Here is a 19,713-nt window from a genome sequence, read left to right on the forward strand (position 1 = left end):
ATCTGTAGAGAGCACAGCAAAAGAAAAGCTCTCAAAGTGAGTGGATCTTGCTGTCAATTTCATAAGCACATTCTCCCACTTGAACAGCTTTAATGATTTGCCAAGAAAAATTGCAGTTTTACTTTGTCCCCCCTGCAACAAATGAAACATTATTGTCACAGGTTTGGATGAAAGAAATATTTAATATTTCCTATAATTACTAAATTATCTAGTTTTCCTGTACTGATCTATTAAAAGTCAAGACACGTCACAGTGACCATGGCACTAAGCACTCTTTAATTTATTATACACAAACCATGAAATAATCTACTGGATCAATGTTCTCATATGACATCAGGACTATTTAAAAAGCTGCTTGCAATTTTCAAAGATTACTTGGGACAATGTAGGAAAACAGTTTTCCAGGAAGTAGTGGTAATCATGCTGTATGCCATTTTTACCCAAAAATGCAGACAGAAGAAGGGGAGAGGTGTGTGTCTGTGGTGGTATGTAGTTTCTCCTTTACAGAAAGGAGAAGTTTGTGAATTAGTTTGTTCATCAGTTTGATCCTAAAATTAGATTTCTGCTGTCCCTAAGTTCTTTTCACTGCAACTAAATACCACTTACAGAGGAACTAAAGAATCAAAAATTACAGTCTAGAAAATCAGATGGAAACATTTTTTGTATTTTTGGTACTGAGGCTACTCACTTTTCCCACACTGGCAAGAAAAAGAACGTGATGATATCAGGAGAGTCTTTCATCCTCCTCTTCTTGGAGTCTGTTAGCGTAATAAAATGTTTTACTTTCCAGTCTAAATCAGACTTATATAGGCTACAAATTCCTGAAGTCAACAGTATCTCCTGTAATCTGGAGTTTTCCAAAATCTCCATCAGTTATTTGAATGATGGAAGGTCACCTGCTACAAATACATCTGCTTCACATCATTTTTCCACAGAAATATGGTAATTATTCATTGAAATTTTAAGGACTGTAGAGGAAGCCACTGACAGCACTGAACACTTTTTAAGCTGATGGGGCTTAAAACCAGGCTGTGGGGCTGGAATGCTCTGTGTGAGGGGAACAAATACCGTCATGAGGGTATCCTTTAGTCAAATTTTATTTATGAGAGTCTGTTATCATAAAATCTTAATTTAAGAAGTAAGGATGCTGCAGGCAAAGAAGTATCCCTGCCACAGAGAACAGAATGAAGACTTCTGTACATATACAGTAAAGTTGCTATGGTCTTTTGGACCATAAAGTTGCAATGGATCAGAGAGGATAATCTTTATTATTCCTATTCAAAGATCATACCTGTAAATGGAGAGATTCTCTTAAACTTCAGGGGCTTCTGTATAAAAGGAAGAGACAAATGCCTAGTGCCAATAATGACCAATGAAATGGGAATCTGTATATATATATATATATAACTGATTTGTTTACAAGAGATATATCACACAATTTTTCTGGCAAGCAGAAACCATAGCTTACTTCTTAGTATTTCCCATCTGTCTTACTTTATTTCCTCATATCTTAACAAACTGAAAATGGAGCTATTTATTTTCTGTTCTGTATTAAAAAAGATGCGTTAACTTTGATACCCAGATAACACATTAAACATTCATTTATTTGTGAGAGTTTCATTATATTATTACATATGCCTTGATTTGGTGCATAGGAAGTGTAAAGTTTAACATGCTGATTTTATTACCAATTTTAAGAAGTTGTGGAGCTTTACTCTATAATAGACAGGAGATATAGGTCTGAGTTTCCCATGTATTCCTGGGTACAGATGAGACTGGAATTTAAGCAATATGCCTTATCCTTGTAACAGGTTAATTTCAATGAGAGGTACTTGTTTAATTAGAACCAAACATAATCTTACAATCAAATAGTAAGTACAAAAAAAGGAGTAATTTTTTAATATGTGCAATAGCTTGTTAGCCTGTTATTGTTTCTAATTCCTTTTGCACTTCCTCTTGTAGCCATAGCTTTTTAAGTATCTAGGCTAAACTTTTCAGAAATTATTAGCAATTCTGGGCGCCTATTCAGAGTTAACCTATTGGGGCCCAAAAGCGAATGTTTAGCACTTTCTGTGATTCCTTCAAGGTAGTTAATATTAAGGCAAAATTACTAATCCTTACCAAACTTCTCCCATCCAAAGATACCAAATGTTCATCCCAGTGAACTCTGACATCTATTTCATTCCACATCCTCAGTCACTCTGGTTATCTGGCCAAGGAGCAATAGTTAAGGTCTGCCTAAACATTTAGAGAAGTTTTAAATTTCACTAGGTAGCTGGGCACTTTTACACGCTACTTATTTATACAGACTACATCAGGCTCATTTAATTTGCTCCACCCTATGTCTAATCAACATAATAGCTTGTTATTTGTCTTAAACTATAAACCAAATATTTCAAAATAAAACAACAAAAAAACCAGTATTGGGTTTTACAAACAAGTATATGACATAATAATTTGTGGTAATGATTTAGGTTGGAGCAGCTTGCTTGTCTGGGATTTTAAATGCTCTCTTAGAACCAGTACTCAGAGACAAAGATGTGAACATTGACGATGTTACGATGAGATACCACTCCACCCATGACGTAGTTCATCTCCAGTTTCAGGATGGCATGGAAAGGTCCAACAATGGGCCTCACTTGGCGAACTACACCTGTTGGGATAGAAATAGGAGAATCAGATGGGTTTGGATGAACTGCACTCCCCTTCATTTTTAGTATAGCTGATTGAAAGTTATTTTATCTATTGGTTCTATAAATAGCTTGCAAGAAAGCTTGCAAAATAAGAATAAAATATAACTTTTCAACCAAAATACATTGAAGAATATTTAGAAAGAACACTAAAATGCTAATGGTGGAAAAACTATATATGCTGAAATTACTAAATTATTTTTTTTTACCTTTTATTGAGAGACATAAATTCTGTAAGCAGTCTCTGACCCTGCTTTTTAAGCAGAACATCAGGAGACTTTCCTTAGGTAAACCAGCACACATTGCCCTGAGGAGTACATGAGGATGCACACCTGGGAATGCTGTGCAATTTCTGGTACCATGTTGAAATCTGATTTTCATTTGGAACAGTAGAAATTATTTGTAATGCAGTCAAATCAACACTTTCCCTATAAACATCAGACAACACTAATCTGTAAATTGTTAGCGTACCATATCATGGATGGACAACCCCACTGGAAGCAATGAGAATAAAAGCAGGGGAGTTTAAGGAGCAAAGGGGGACTATCACAGCATCTGTTCCTGTGTCATTCCTCACATGAATGCTGGCCATTCCATCACCAGCATCAGGGCTTGATAATGAGGAAGGAAGTGGCAAGGGAGAAGTGAGCCGTGTCATCCAGGGCTCTAGTCCTTTGGTTTGTTTTACATGGAGGAGCCCCAGTGCCAGGACACAGCAGGATGGGGACTGCTGGGGGCTGAGAGTGGTGGGGTCCTCAGACAGGGCAGGGCTTCTCCAGACAGACAGGACGGGGGGCAGCCAGGTTCAACCAAGGGCCCAAATCACCAGGCAAAGTCATGGTAATGATGCTGCACCGAAGTCCGACCGTGGAGTCAATGTGTAGGTCAATCAAAGACCTACAACTTGATGGAGCTGGAGACCACCCCTCTTTCAGCACTGCTCAGGCAGGGACTGAAGCTGAAATGGGGCTCCTGGACTCTGGGCGGGGTGTAGAAGAGGACCTCAGGGAGGCCCATTTGGGCCATGAGGTCTTATCGGTGCCTTGACATTAAGTGGCTAAACAGAATAGCATTACAGCTTCAGACCTACACAAAAGAAAGTCAACAGGAGCTTTGCCATTGACCCCGAAGGCTCAAGATTAGATCATAAACGTGTTCTCACTTTGTGGTTATTTTCTAGATCCGGTGTACAGAGCAGGGAGCTACCAAACAGCTCTCATTGGAAAGGATGTATCCAAAATGTCAAACTCATGTGAACCCAAGGTCATCCAGCAGGCACAGGGAATCTGGTGGAGACACCCCCCCTCAGACACCTCCTGCTGACAACTGACTTACCTAGCAGGGTGTTTGATTCAGAAGGAAATACACAATTTAAGAAAGGCTTATTTAGATGTATCCCTTCTGCATGCTGGGGGTTATGTTTCATGAGCCTGCAGCACACCAGCGCCTTCCCAGAGTCCCAGCCAAACTCCTATAGCAGTCCCCTACAAACACATCAGCTTGAAATCTTATAGGAGGGATATACATTTGCTTATGCAGGCTGTCAGCACCTTCTTCTAAGGCAGTGGTGACATTACAGTTTTGTCCTGTTTAAACACTAGTATCTTCATTATGCAGTGAAATTGCAAACTCTTCACCACATTCACTTTGCTTTCCATATTTAATACACTTTTAAAGCATCCTTCTTCCTACAATTTATATGTACATACATACATAAATACATACATACATAAATATATATGTGTGCTTATGTTATTAATTTTTTTTTAGTTCTCTGGGCTACTCTCCTGCCCCTTATAAAAATGACTGGGCTTGGCAGATGATATATTGAAAAGAAAAGCTGTGATAAAATCACCCTCTCTTTAGGGTAGCATTTAAAGCATTTTGCTAACAACACGTCACATCATTGCAGGCACTTTTTCAACTGACAACCACAGAAACAGGCAGCATTGGAATCACTCAGTGCTGGCAAGCTGTTTCACTGCTAGCAGCTCATGAAGTGATCACCAAGCCTCGGATGGCGAAGGTTGCTGTTTCCATTCAGCAGCCTTTTGTAGTGTTGTCTACACTTTATTGCTATACTCTACTACCCTCTAGTCTAGAAGTGGGATTGCAATTTGGTTTTTTTCTGATGTGACGCAATTCTACTCATGATGGCTTATGCCACAGTACGGCATCTACCCGTTCATTGTTGATGTAGCATTCAAAGCAATTAGTAACTTTCTCATTCTTGCTTGGATGCGTTCTGCTAATAGGCAGAAAAAATGGAACATTTACTTTTAAGGTGGAACAGGCAAACACACTGTGATCCACGTGGCAGTACTTTTCCACACAGTTCTCTTGCTGCAGATCTAAAATCAAACCTAATAACGGTCTGAAAAGCAAATGCTGCACATTCTAAGACAGCTATACTGAAGCAAGAAATGGAAGAAATGTACAAAGAAACACAATACTCTTGTTATATTTATTTATCCTGTTTGTTGTGCCAATGTCCTAGATGGTCCTGAAATGACCACCAGTGCAAAAGAACTATTTCCTTTCCTCCCCTATAAAATAAATAGGGTGATGCAGTCAGATGGGTTTGTGCTACAGCATGTGTAGGATTGTAGGATGCAATTGTTCTAAATGGGCAGAAGGGGGTGGGGGGTGTGTGTGGGGGACGGGGGCAGGAAGAGTAAGGAAAAAACCTTGAAATGTTCTACTAGACAAAAGCATATGACAGGTTTCCAGCTCTTGGCAGATTTACTCATTGAGAGCTTTCCAAAGTTTTTTGGTGAAAAGCGCTAAAATATAAAACCTGGCTATTGTTTTCCACCAAAATGAATGACAAATGTGAGTGGAAGCCATGCAATAGCGAAGCTGCTCAAAGCCTGAAACCTGGCTACACGCTTATCCAACTCCCAGTGATCGATCCTGTTGCAGTGGTCCTAGGATTTGTCTCAGAAATGCTGTTAAAGGCTACCCGCTACAATGTGTCACTGCCTTTTGATGCTACCTGTGTCTGATTCTCTAATGTCTTGCACCTTTCATGTCAGGTACATAGGAGATGCAGCTATTTCAAACTCCAACAAGGCCAGCAGTTCCATATCTAATAATTCTGGATGTTTTTAAGTGACATGAATTTATCAGTTACTGAAACATTTGCATAAACATGTTCCTTTTGGCAGACTAATGCTGGGTCCAGATTTGTGGTCTGGCATCCTTCAGCATTTAGAGCTGAATATTAAGTATAAAACCATACTTCATAGAAATAGGAAGGTTACAATTTTTAAATGTACTGAAAAATCAAAAAATGTAGAAATTAAGCAGTTGCTTTTGATCTCTTTTTTACCAGTCTAAATCAAAAAAAGCTGGATGGCGCCACTCAGATTTGACATAGGGATAACTGCAGACAGGAACCTGGTCCTGGACCACTGTAGCAGTGCACACTGTCCTGTGAGTCACACTATAGAATATCAGGAGAACAATGGTGGTGTTGCTCATTGAATGACCTTAAAACAGAGGGCTTTCAAATACCACCATCAGCTGGCCCTCTCTGCGACCAAAGCTGCAGACTCTACAGTTGGTAAATGTGGTCAGTTTATTTAAGCAAGTTCACCCAAATCTTTTTCCAACAAAGTTGGATTTCAGTTAGGTTAGCATTTTGCACAAAAAAAAAACCCACAGGAGAACATTTGTCTATATTAAACCAGGGTAAATCATTGATAATAAATAAACAAGGAGATCCGCACTTTTGCTGAATTCCACGTGCCAGGTAATCCTGAGCGTCTGGGTTGTCTTGCCTTACAGGCACCTCTGTGCAAGCAGGTGCTGTTACCCTCCAGTCTGATGTGCTGCTGTTGCTGTTTATACTCTTCAGTTCACAACCTGTGACCCAAACACAGACTCAACCTACAGAAAACCCTATGTGTCACAGGCCAGGCAGACTACTTTCCATCAGTTCACCTTTGTTTGGTTTTGCTTTTTTGTTAACTGAGCAGAGGTGTTATTACATGTCCCAAATCTGCCTGGGTATCTTCATGGTTTGCTGACCTCCTTTTAGAAAACAACAGTAAGACTTCTTTTTTTGCACACTTTGCCCTTATTGTAAACACGGTCTACACCCGTCCTTTTCATCTGCTATCTGTGTAAGCAAACAGCCCTGGCTTGAGAGGCAGTAAGTTTTTGGATGTCACAGTTATTTCTGCAGTGGTAAGTCTGACCATGGCCCAGAACTTTTAAAACTGTGTACTTAATACACAGAGATATACATTACATCATTATATAATATTTATATAATTACATAGTACATGTTATTATATATAATAATTATTATATTATAATTAGACATCATCATAATATATTGGTGATATATATTCAATATATTACAAGATATATTAATATCTTGTAATTCATACACAAGCGCTGTTCTCTTGCCCTGTTTCTTCTTCTTTCATGTTTCATATTTAAATTTTGTCTAACGTAAAAGTATGTCACCATGTGTAGTGAAGACATTAACCTAAATAATATATAACACTTATTTTGAAGTGAGAATATTGACAACAACCAACAGTCTTAGAGCCACGGTCACTGGATTACTGAGGCTTTGCTCACCAAAGAAGATGGAATAAGTAAGACAGCAAGGTTAATATTGTTAATCTTCCTAAGCTTTCAGCAGAATTTCTATTATTGTAATCAGATGCCACAGGTATTCCTTGGCTTGTCTATACCTCTTTAAGATATCATTACATTTCTCTGCTTTGAAATATGTGAGACCCTCAGGCAATTCACCTCTGTGTCTCGTTTCTGCTTGTATTTTTGCATTAGGCAGCCAATTTGCTAAGAAGCTGGATTTTGAACTTAGGAGACACACTGCTGTTTTGTTACCACATTAAACCACTCTGGATGACAAGTCCCCATGTTATAATGCATTAACATTCTGTCTCCAGAAATCCAGACTCCTGATCCTGACTCCCGTTCTATGCTCACTGCCCAGTATGCTGAAGGAGCATTTGCAAACTCTATAAAATACTTTTTAAAAAAGCACTTTTCTTCTTTTTTTCCCACTGTTAGCCACAAAATCTGCAGCAATTACACTTGTAATGAGTCTGGGTTACTGTGCTCCTTACACCTCTTGCTGAACACTGCATTTGCATTTTCTCTAGAGAAAGTTCCTCTAACAGGGCTCTCCATGGTTTACTGGAAAGCAAAGCAGAGCCAAAGAAGCTTATTTTCACCCTGCCACTAAAAAAGGCTGTTTTGCGTTGGTAGAGGAGATGCATTATGTTATGTTTTCAGTTCCAGAGATGAAGGTTGCAGGATTTCCCACAGGGAAATCCGGGAGTGATTCTCGTCTGTCGTCAAATATTTAAATCTGTACCATCGTAAGAACATAGTACAGATGTAAGCTGCATCCATTCCTCAAAAAGAGAGCTCCAGATAACCTAAACTTTTAAGGACCCCCACAAAACCAAGCTGAGAAGAGTTAGTGGAGCAGGCAAGAAATCAGAGGCCGAAGGGAAAGGCAACAGGGCCTGCTGATTACTGGGGAGCTGTATCTGATGACTGCTGGAAGAGGGGATGTGCTGAAGTAAACCTCCCCTTGCCTTACCTGCATGTGCATATGCAGGCATATATATCTGTGTATATATAAACAATCCAAACTACGGCCAAATGAAAAGTTGTTCTTCCAAATAACCTGTGGGCTATGCTCAATAAGATACACTAAACACAGTTATCAAAAAAGCGATCAATTCCCTCAACCACATTTCAAGCTTTGTGTTAAGTAACAAGGACAAGAGTTCTTCCCCTCTCACCACCTTCCCAGCTTTCCCCCCGTACACGGGGTTACAGCTGTATCGCTTCGTTCCGCTCATCACATGCCAAAGGATAGTGGCATGTGCTGACCAAACAAAATTACTACTTCTTTTTCCTTTGCACTCACAGCAAACACACAGTCTCCTTTCTGTGATTCTTCTCAGATGGCAAGTTAACAAAGAGACATGTGGCTTTTTACTGTCAGTTGAATCCAACAGTTTTGCCCTCTTTTTCATTAGTGCAGGACTTTACACTTGACAGTACAGGTGGGTACTAATTTAGACAGTTTTTTCTGGGAACAAACAATTTATTTAGGAAAAAATGCTGGTTTTTTACATTGTAATGTTTTTTATGTTTACAGTTTTTTACATTGTTTAATTGTATGATCTATGGTCAGCTAAAAACTGACCACAAACTGCCTAAACTTGGGGTGGATGGTGAGAAGTTACTGAGAGAGCATGAGGTGGTAAAAAGAACAACCTACTTTTCTGATTCATTAATCTATAGTTAACATATTAATCCTGTCCTAAACAGAACAAAACACATCTTTTTATTCATTCTGAGACCTATTTTAAATTAAACAATCTGTAAAATGGTATCTAAAATAACAAGAATGGGATATACATTTGAAATACCACAGGCAGACAAACAAGTCTGAGCATAGCTCATTGTTCACTTTTCCTTCAAAATAAGCACACAGTGCTATTGAATTATTTTTTTCATATTTGCATTCTGGCCATGAATTATTAAAATTAATTTTCACAAATCAGAAACTAATAGGACAACTGAGAATTAGTTTTCATTCACTCTACTGCAAGCGGAACTACTGACTGTACACACACAAAAAAGAATATTTCACATTAGTTAGAATTAACAGCAACTTGGTATATGAAATATGATATAAATTATCATGTGGAATACAGTTCCACAGGAATGTTAATAGAAGCTCCATTGTAAATTACAGTCACAGACAGCAAAGGGTCTAAGGGCTGAGGAAAGCTAAAGATTCTCCTAGGATCTTCCTGGAAATTCTTATACGTGATGCTGTTTCTTTGCCCCTGATAACACAGCCTGTTTCACTGGCTGCCTCGCTCTGAGGTCCCCAGGCAATTTCTAACCAAGTACACCCCAGCAAGGCAGGCAGGACAGCAGAGTCAAAAAGCTGAGCAGGGTACGAGGCTTAACAGTTGAGAGGCAGGAACACAGACCAGGGCTGAAAAATGCATAGCTTGTTCATGCAGAATGTATGACATTTCGGTAGCAATAGGCTCATTTCTATTCTTGATGAGATAAATAAAATCCCATGTGAGGAGCATAAGAGCCCAAGCAAATCAGAATTTCCCCTAAATGTCCTAATCCTTGGGCTATGGGTCTACAGGTCTGCTTGTAAGCAAAAGCTAAAGTCCATCACAAAATGTGCCCCCTTTGAAAAAAACACAGGAAGGACTGGCAAGTGAGTGTGCTATTACATAGTGAGAGTGAGTGCCATCTATTTTCAGATGGAACTTTTGGGATGAGCTGCTAGTGACACCTACAAGAGAGATTTCAATGACACAAAAAACACCTTATAATTTTTCCTCTAGCTATTTTCCTTGTGTTTTAAATGGATTCTTGGAACATGAAATGATTAATTTGGAAAAATTCAAGTACCAGAATGTGGTAAGAGCTGTGGAACTAGAGCCTAAATTCAACTGAAACTCAGGTAATTTATTGGGCTTTATATTAACTTCCAAATAATCACAGCCTATGTTCTGAAGACCTACATTTGGCTGTTCCTTGATCTCTGTTTACCCACAAAAAAAACACTCTGGTCCTTTTTACAGCCTTGTCAGAGATGAATAGTCCTAGCTGCCACAGTGCAACAATAACTACCCTTTTTAAAGCAATGGATCTTTGGGAATCACAAAAATAGCCTTCAAATAGTCTGCTAGTCTGTGTCAGGCCACGAGTATGTATGATTATATACAAAGGATGGACATAGGCTCTCCCCTAATATTAGCGATCTTCTTTGGTGCCATGTGGATGTTGCAGTAATGAAGCCGAGGGGTTATCACCTCAGCCTCCTGGAACCTAAAGGCATTGCACAGCTATTAAAGAAAAGTAGCCCAAAACACTGGCACGCTAGCAGTAATGTGTGGTGAACAACTTTTTGTAGGGGAAAAGCATGCTGAGTTTCCCTTAAGCAATACAAGAAGACCAATCTTCTCATGTTAATGCAAGATCCTGGACTATAATTCAGTAATTTCAAGTTTGCTTTTCTCCTCAAGGCCTCTTCCTTTATACTGCTGGCCAAGATTTTCAAAATTACGAATAAACATCTCAGATGCATCAGTGTTTCTTAAGAGCCTAGTCATAGTTTCAAAAGAGATGTTCAGGCAATTAGGAAGTTTAGGACCAGGGAAATGATCATTGCAGTGGCTATTTTAAAAGGTAAAGTTGATACAATCATTCCAGAAATGAACAAGAGGAAAAAAAAAAAAAAAAGCAAAAAAAAAGCCATGAATAAATGCTTCCTTGGATCAAACCATAGACAATGAGTTGCAGGTTAGGCTTGAATACCAGACTATTCCAGTCTACAACATGTAAATACATATCTATAGCATGAAGCCAAAACTATATAGCCAAATTGGGTTTTGGCTCTGTAGCCCTCAACTCAAACTAGTCATGTTAAGATTTGCAATAAAAAAGTTATTTCTTTTTCAGTACTCATTACAAATATACAAAGTTCATCAACAAGGTTGAAAAATAATTCACATCCTGGTCACAAACAGAAAAAATATATTTTAGGCTCTTTTATCAATTTTTTTCTGTAAAAAGCTTTGGGGCTTTGCATATGTTAAAGTTTAATTAAATTCCTTTCCCAAAGGCTGCTCTTTATTCCAAAATGTTATGTCAAAGTAATGATTCTTAATGTTTAAATTGCTCTGCCAGCATAGTTACTAGAGTACTTACTGACCTATACCATGCCAGGGGAGATGGGAAGTGAATAAACTGTTGGATAATTCCACAATGTATCCTAGCTTTGAAAAGATAGTCCTTCAAACATTGCACATTAGGGAATGTCTTACTACATTTGGTAGAGTGAAAGCTGCAAAGTTTCCCCTTTAGTAGCAATCCAGTCCTGTCATGTTTTCAACGTCATTGCAAACCAGTATCAGAACCACATAATAGTTGAGGCAGGAAGCACCTCTGAAGACCGTCTGTACAAGCCCTTGCTCAAAGCAGAGTCACCAAGAGCATGTTGGTCTGGGCTCTGTTCACTCTGGGTTTGAGTATCTCTAGGGATGGAGATTCTACAGCTCCAGGCAACATGTTCCAGTGTTCAACCACATTTAAATAAAGTTTTTTCATATGTTTAAATGGAATGGCTGGTATTTCAGTTTGTGCCCTTCGACTCTTGTCCTTTCCACACCGCTGAGAAGAGTCTGTCTCTGTCTTCTTTATTCTGTCCCATTAAATTGATCAGATTCCTTGAGCCTCCTCCAGGCTGAACAGTCCCAGCTCTCAGCCTCTCCTCAAATGACAGATGCTCCAGTACCTTAATCATCTTAATTGCCGTCTTCTCTCCACTCTGTCCACGTCGTTCTTACACCAGGAAGCCCAGAGCTGGACACAGCACTCAGTGGTGACCTCACCAGTGCTGGTAGAGGGGACGGATGACCCCCTTGAGCCTGCTGGCAACACTCTTCCTAATGCAGCCCACTGGCTGCTTTTGGCACAAGGGCATGTCATCAGTTCATGATCAACTTAGTATCCACCAGGATCCCCACGTCTTCCTCTGCAGAGCTGCCTTCCAGCTGGTAAGCCTCCAGTGTGTACTGGTACACAGGGTTATTGCTGCCCTGGGGCAGGACTCTGTATTTCCCTTTGCTGAACTTCATGAGGTTCCTGTCAGACCATTACTCCAGACAGCTGAGGTCCCTCTGAATGGCAGTACAACCCTTCAGTGTATCAGCCACTCAGCACAGTTCTGTTTCCTCTTCAAACCTGGTAAGGTGCACTCTATCCCATCATCCAGGCCATTAACGAAGAAACTGGGCCCAGTATCGATCCTCTAGATACACCACTGGTGACTGGCTGCCAGCTGTGCTTCTGTTCACAACGCTTGCAGCCTGGCAGTTCAGTGTTTTCAGTTTACCTCACAGTTCATTTACCAGGCTGCCTCTAAGGACATTAAGGAAAACGGGTGTTGAAAGCCTTACTACAGTCAAGATAAGCGACATCCGCTCTTCTCTCATCCACTAATCCAGTCACCTCTTTGCAGAAGGCTGAGAGGTTGGTCAGGCATGATTTCCCCATCATTAATCCTTGCTGACTACTCCCAGTCACCTCCTTGTCCTTAACATATTTGGAAATGGTTTCCAGGCAGATTTGCTCCATCACCTTCCCAGGGACTGATGTGAGGCTGACCAGCCTGTAGTTCCCTAGGTCCTCTCTCTTGGCCTTCCTGAAGAGTGCAGTGACATTTGCCTTCTCCCAGTCCATGGGAACTTCTGATCACAACCTTTCAAAGATAACTGAGAGTGGCCTTGCAATGACATTGGCTAGTTCCCTCAGTGCTTGTGGTGGCCCACCTCAGCTCCCATGAACTTGGGTATGTCCAGCTTGCTTAAATGTTCCCTAACCTGATCCTCCTCCCCCCAGGGTAAGTATTTCTTGCTCCAGAGCTTCCTGTTGCCCTGAGGGCCTCAGGACTCCTGAAGGCCAGTCTTATCAGTAAAGAATGAGACAGAGGCGGCACTGAATACTTCAGTTTTTTCCATGTCTTTTGACACCAGGTCTCCTGCCCCATTCAGAAGCAGGTCCACATTTTTCCCAGTCTTCCTTTTGCTGTTGATGTGCTTGTAGAAGCCCTTCTTTTTGCTCTTCACAGCAGTGGACTGCGCCTCCACAGGCAGTCTCACAGGCATTATGTTCCTCCAGTCCTCCTCAGTTCATGACTGTGCCTAAAGGCACAATCTAGCTGTCAAACTGCAGGCATTTCCCAGACCACCAGATGTCTGATGACTTCAGAAAGTTAATGTACACCTTAGATTCTTCCATCTCTCAAAAGCTAAACAGTCATCTTCATTTTTTTTTCTCTCTCTTTTTTTTTGTGCAAGCTATCTATATTTCTCTCAATTATTTGTGACAATAACAACACAGGCTCCTGCTATGTGGTGCTCTATAGTTTCTGATATAATCTGTTTTATTAATAAGTGGCTGCTCTTTGGAAAATGAAATATATCTTGGTAATCATCACTGCAGGCATCATATCATATACAGAAAAATAGCTCTGAAGATATCATTAATCCTTGAGCTGCCACACTTGACAAAAATAAATACGGTTAAAGGATTCAGAAAACTCATTAATCAAAATACAAGTAGTGAAATAGATTTCCTCTTGCTTTGAAGTATATTGCCCTCATAACGTTGTGAATTAGACCTTCGTTCAAGTTTGATGGCGAACACTTCACAAAGTAACAGATTTGGAGAATCAAGTTAGAGTTGGATGTTAACAAGGTTTCTATGCTGACGGAAAACTGCTTCACAGCAGTGTGGCTGGCAATACATATCTTTGCTGAAGTACCTGGGGACAAGATTTTCAACATCATGACCTTTTCAAACATGAACCTCCCAGATCTTTATTCAAATTCCTAAGAAAATGGCCTAATTATCAACTTTTGAGCAACCAAGTGCTTATAAAAAAAAGTCAGTTTGGACACAAAAAAAATCTCACTTTCATAAGCTACATGACGTTTAGGGTGATTTCACTGTTGGTGTAAGCTGATCAAAAATAGTGGTCCTGCTATATCCTCCCCCCTTCTCTTGGATTAACAACTGAGAGAAAAGAACCAAAAATGTAGCTTGCTGCACAAGCACTAACACTGACAACAGGGAAAGGGCTGGAGCCTTTGTTCAGAGGTAGGTGGGAAAGGGGGAACTCCCTTTTGAGCACCAACAAAGCTCGAGGTCACTTAATACAACCCCAATGTTCCTGATTAGGGAACAGAAAGGCAATGGTGACTTAGGTGCTGTAACAGTGAGTATTGCACCACTGGCCTGAAGGGGACTCCTGATGCCTTGGGCCAGTTGGATTGCAGTGCTGACCACGGTGGGGTGGCATGTTATCTCAGGGAGAGACAAAAATGCCTGTGTCCCTGCAGCAATTCAGTAACCACGACCCAAAAGTGCAGCTCCAAGCTGTACTGTATCCTCCTCTGAGAGGTGTCATAGAGCAGGGGGGTAGGACAAGATGCCCCTCAGAAAAAAACAGCAGTGTAACGAGGTGGGCCTGCGCCTGCGACCATAAGCTACACTTATTGCTCAGATCCCTCCTGTGCTCAGAGGATCTATTGATCACTGTAATCATTTACAAGGCACATAAAGACAAAGCTCTCCTTTAAAGACTGTCCAAACAATTGTGTCTAAAACTCTCCAGGTACTTGTAGCCTTTGAAGTTTCAACCTAGGGTGCAAGTCTTAGTTTATATTTAGCTAAAACTGAATCTGCTTCTCTTTTTGCCTTTCCTTTCACCTCTAAAGAAAAAAAGAAAAAGGAAATTACAGCACAGGAATTACATTTCAGCATGAAAAAGGATCTTTCTGCCTTATTCAACAGATCAGAAATTTGGGATTCAATTTACTATAAATGTTACCCTTCAACCACTCAATGAAATTTAATTTTGTTAACACTTGGGCTTCTCTAGAAAGCTTTGATTGCTGAAATGCATCAAATAAAGAGGCAATAAAGAGGCCTCATGGTATTAATACAATTTTTGGCCAGAAACAAATGGTAAATATTTTCAAAGCTATTATCTGTCATGTTGGATCATATGGAGCCTTGGTATTACGAAAGAATTAAAAACAACCTTTGATTTTACTGAGGTTTGGCTAGTTTACAAATACTGTGATCTTTATTAAGGATACCAAATAACTTCAGAGAGATGTGCTCTTATCTTGGTTTGGCAAACTTGAAGTGCTTTCAGATCTCTGGTTTGCCTTCCAGCCAAACCTCGCAATGGGTTTTAATGTTGACAATGCTGCGAAATCACTCATGCCTAAAATGCAATAACTGTACTTGAAGTAGCCTCATTAAAAAATAGTTTCCACCATATATTTTTTAATCTTTCCTGTTCCACCTTTGAGAACGTGACATGCTTTATGCAGTGTAAAAATCACATATTACAAAAACAGGTGGGAAAACTTCAAGGCTGAATGTGCAAAACATGCAAAATCACATATGTCAGCCTCCTGATACTTTATTCCCACTATCTTTTTACAGGGGGTTTAGTGTCCATCGTGGTACACCATCACATACATGTTCTCTCTCCATTTAGTGAGAGTGGCTTAGTTTACCCTACCTGTCCCACAACCTCATTATTCCATTTCAGCCAAGCTTTGATACAGTAGCATATCCATGACACCTGGGCAATTAATTATTGTAACCCTAAGCATTTCTTGGCAAAAAGCTACATTATGGCACACAGCACGATATGGCTCTGTGATTCAATTTACCATGGAAGAAAAAGTACATAATCCTGAGAATTTGACATGAAAGCCTTTATATAGCTGCTCAGTCATCACCTAGAGGCGACAGCTCTGCTGGTATTGTTAGCAGAACTTCTGAAAAGGGAAGCTTTCTGAATCTTAATGTGTGTTAATCCCTGACCAAATTCTCAAAACAAGGCTGAAATAAGGGGTCACTTCACCACATTTGACCCCTTTAAAAATAAAAGTTAGGGTGGCTTTTTTGGGTTTTTTGTTTTTGTTTTTGTTTTCATTAAATTTTTTTAAGCTGTGCATCTTACTGGGAAAGATTTACGACATGCCTCGAGTCTCTTATCTTCTGTCTCTACTTTTATAGGGTGTGTAGACGCTACTGCAGGAATGATATGCTTGCTATCAACACACAAAGTCAGGAGTAGCAGCAGAAGCAGCTGAAACAGTTGCACAAATATTTCACACTTGGAGAGCCTCAGAAAAGCATGTCTCTGGCTACTCTAAACCAGGCAAAGCACCTCAGAAGGCTGAATTCACACAGACATTTCTCAGAGGAATTGCTATAGTACGGTTCTTGGTGTACTGGATTCCAAACCTGTCTTTATTTGTTCATATATGTAGTATCTCATCCCACTGTTTAAAATTAATACCAAAAATGCATGCTATGTAATCTGAACCAAGGACCTTTGCTGGTCCCCTTAGCTGTTCCCTGACTCAGTCCATTTCTTTCCTAAGTTGGCAGGTTTTATACTTCAAGTCACAGTTCACAAAACTTTGTCAAGGTTGCAGTGTGATTTATTTGTCTGCTGGCTTTATGGAAACTGTAACCAAAGGTGGTCTGTATGAATGTTTTTCTAATACGTTACACTTTCCTACCCGAGGGGTGAGATGAACATTGATCAAGGAGGAACGTTTGATTAACCAGATACTTGCAATGTGCTCAAGTGAAATTTGGCATTAGGAAGGTTGTTCCACTCGAGCACGAGACTCATTCTCACCAGAAAGGCACCTTCAGCATTTCTCGGATACAAAATGAAAATTCACCTTCTGCTCGAATTACTTGTTTGCCTCCAGAAGAGCTCTCCAGGCTGACATTTTTTCTGGAGGGGAGGGAGGGTGTTGAGAGATTTGACTACCGCACAGTGCAGTCATCAGCATCCCGAAAGGGCAGGTTCAGGCAATAAATCTAGGATCCCGTTTACCAAATGGCTTCTGGGTACCCTTGTCTCAAATGCATAGCTACTAATTTCGACAGGGCAACCTGGCATACAGAAAAACTCACAAAATATTCTTTGCTGAAGGGCTCCTCTCGTGAAAGGGGCAAGTGTAGATGAAACCAGCACAAAGATACTGAAAATAACTGTGTCTTTTTTTAATGTAAGGCTCCAAAAGCCTGTCGAAAAACCTACTGAATTATGTCCCTGCTCTGTGTGCTGACTGTGAATGACTGGACAGCACGGGTTTTGTATCACCAGACACCATTGTCATTTCATGGTAATGACATTATAGTCATAACAAAAGGTGGCTATTGTTGCTTACTTTCTAGTAGAAGTATCCACAAGGGGAGATAATGTATATGCTGAAATCTGCGCCCCAGTGAGCAGCGGAGCTCTCCTGGATGCCCTGGCTCTGCCTATACCTAGCTGCCATTTCCCCACAGAAAAGCAACTGTAGATGAACTACTTTTAGCATCACAGCTGTGCCAGGAAGCCCAAATCAGTCTGAGGATCTCATTATGCTAAACACCGTAACAAATGCACAGTAAGAGCCAGCCAGCCTCTGGCCCAAAGATAAAGAGTCTAGAGCAACAGAGGATAAGGGAGAAGCAGAGAGGAATGTGAAGCTACTTGCCCAGCACTGCAGAGTGGGTCCAGGAACACAGTTCAGAGACAAATATTTTGCAATCCAGTGACTCTGAATTCAATGTCAGACCATACAAGCATTTGCGTGGCAGACTGAAAAGACTTTGCCACACTGGGAACGGCCAAACTACTTATGAGATACAGAACTACTACCCCTGTGCTAGGGACAGGTTGCCCAAAAAGTCAAATAAACCTCCAGCCTCCTTCTCCTGCCCCCTATCAATATGGGATCCCACAAGCACCCTTTCTATGGTACCTGCTTTTGTTTACCTTCTGACCATTCTTTAAAAGTCTCTCCCTAGCCTCTGGAACATATGAATGATGATACCATAGTAGAAATTAGACTACTAATAAATCCAGTGTTGCACTATCAGTAGTTGAGATGCTTTCTGTAATGGTTCAAAGGTAAAATCATGAACTATCACATGTGTAAGAGGCTGGAAAGTCAGGACAGAGGTAGCAGTGAAATCCTTCCAAACAAAAGTGGAGATCAGTAGTACATACCTCTAAAATTATAAGCAATTGTTGACACCGTGTACTCAAGCACCAGCACCACACCCCTGAGAAGCTCTATAGGTACAAGTGAAATTTTATAATTTATTGGCTCTGGATATTTTTGGTAAGAATAGTATCAATCTGCATAAGAGGTAAGAATATATGCTTAGGTTAGTATTAAATGCAATATGGAAGATTTCAGCCTATCAAAACTACTTTTAGTAGTTTTTACATTTTTTTAGCTGTATTATGAATTTTTTTAATCTTCCTGAAGTTTTCCAGACTACAAGGTGGTATTACAGTCACCTAAGAAAATGAATGCATAGCTGAGGGGGGAAATGTTTTATAGTATCTGATAATACCCGAGGCATTGATAGGACATTTTTGTACAGGCTGAAAATGCATTCTTCATTTTTCACTGACAGCTGGTTAAAGGAGGAATGTAGTGAAAAGTCTATAAAAGCTTAAAAAAACCCACAAACCTGGGTAAGTCTGCACTTCTGTTTTTCCCCCGCCCATGCTAGTAAGTGATGTACAGTTGTTAACAGTATCTTTTGGATTCAGTGCCACCTTGGCCCATCACCACGCCAGGCAACAGAGAGTCTACAGCACTTCTTGACCCAGGGAAGAATGGGGTTTCACATGTCTTTAACACAACGGGGTACAAGTGTTGGAGGCAACTTTTGACACAATTCTTTTTCTTCAGCTTGCATGAAGTCTATGCAGTGCCACTCCAGCAGGCTGGGTTTGGTTCCTTCTCTTCCACTGGACGTTATTTTCTGTAGGTCAGCACAGCTAGTTTTGGAGCCTGTTTTTATGTCTTTTGGCTCTTCTGTGTCTGATACTGCTGATCATTGATTCCCATCTGATATATTTTCTTCCCCTGATTTTGCAATACTGTCATTGTCTCTTTCTTCTCCTACCTTTGTGCCTGCTCCTCCTTTATCTCCTTTGGGAGACTGTGTTCTTTCTTTTTCTAACATTCCCTGGGGCAGCTCTTCACTCTGTTTCTACTTTCTCTTTCCTTCCTCACAACCTGCTCCTACACACTTACCTCCTCCTATGACCTCAGCTGCTCTCTCTCCATCAACAACTCACAACCAGCCTGATCAGCCACTCTCCATCCAATCCTACCTATTTCTCATCTTCGCTAACACCTTCTCCTTGACGTCTTGGTGTCAACTTAAAGGGACAATAGCTAAAACTGATGACCTGACTCTCTCCAGTCCACAATTCTCTGTCAGTGTTGAAGTCCTCATTTCTCTTCTGCACCTCCATCTCTAGCAGCTCCTCTCACCCTCTAGACCTTTACCAAAAGAAACCTGTAGCTTATCACTCTTTTTTAGTGTTATACTTTTGAGAGCATCTTGTGCCTTCCCATTCACACAA

At 40.4% G+C, this 19,713-nt stretch overlaps 1 protein-coding gene across 3 annotated transcripts in view; it reads right to left on the reverse strand.

Annotated features, from left to right (window-relative positions):
• Positions 1-253: 253 nt before the first annotated feature.
• FBLN1 (fibulin 1) overlaps positions 254-19,713 on the reverse strand; it is an 81,776-nt gene continuing 62,316 nt past the window's right edge. For all 3 annotated transcript variants that reach the window (XM_055711634.1, XM_014280002.3, XM_027805543.2), the window contains exon 17: positions 254-2,653. In XM_055711634.1, coding sequence (XP_055567609.1) covers positions 2,514-2,653 — 140 coding nt within the window. In that variant the 3' untranslated portion in view covers positions 254-2,513. The remainder of the gene's footprint in view (positions 2,654-19,713) is intronic.

This window comes from Falco cherrug, chromosome 5 (genome assembly GCF_023634085.1).
Source record: "Falco cherrug isolate bFalChe1 chromosome 5, bFalChe1.pri, whole genome shotgun sequence".
NCBI classification, from domain to species: Eukaryota; Metazoa; Chordata; class Aves; order Falconiformes; family Falconidae; genus Falco; species Falco cherrug.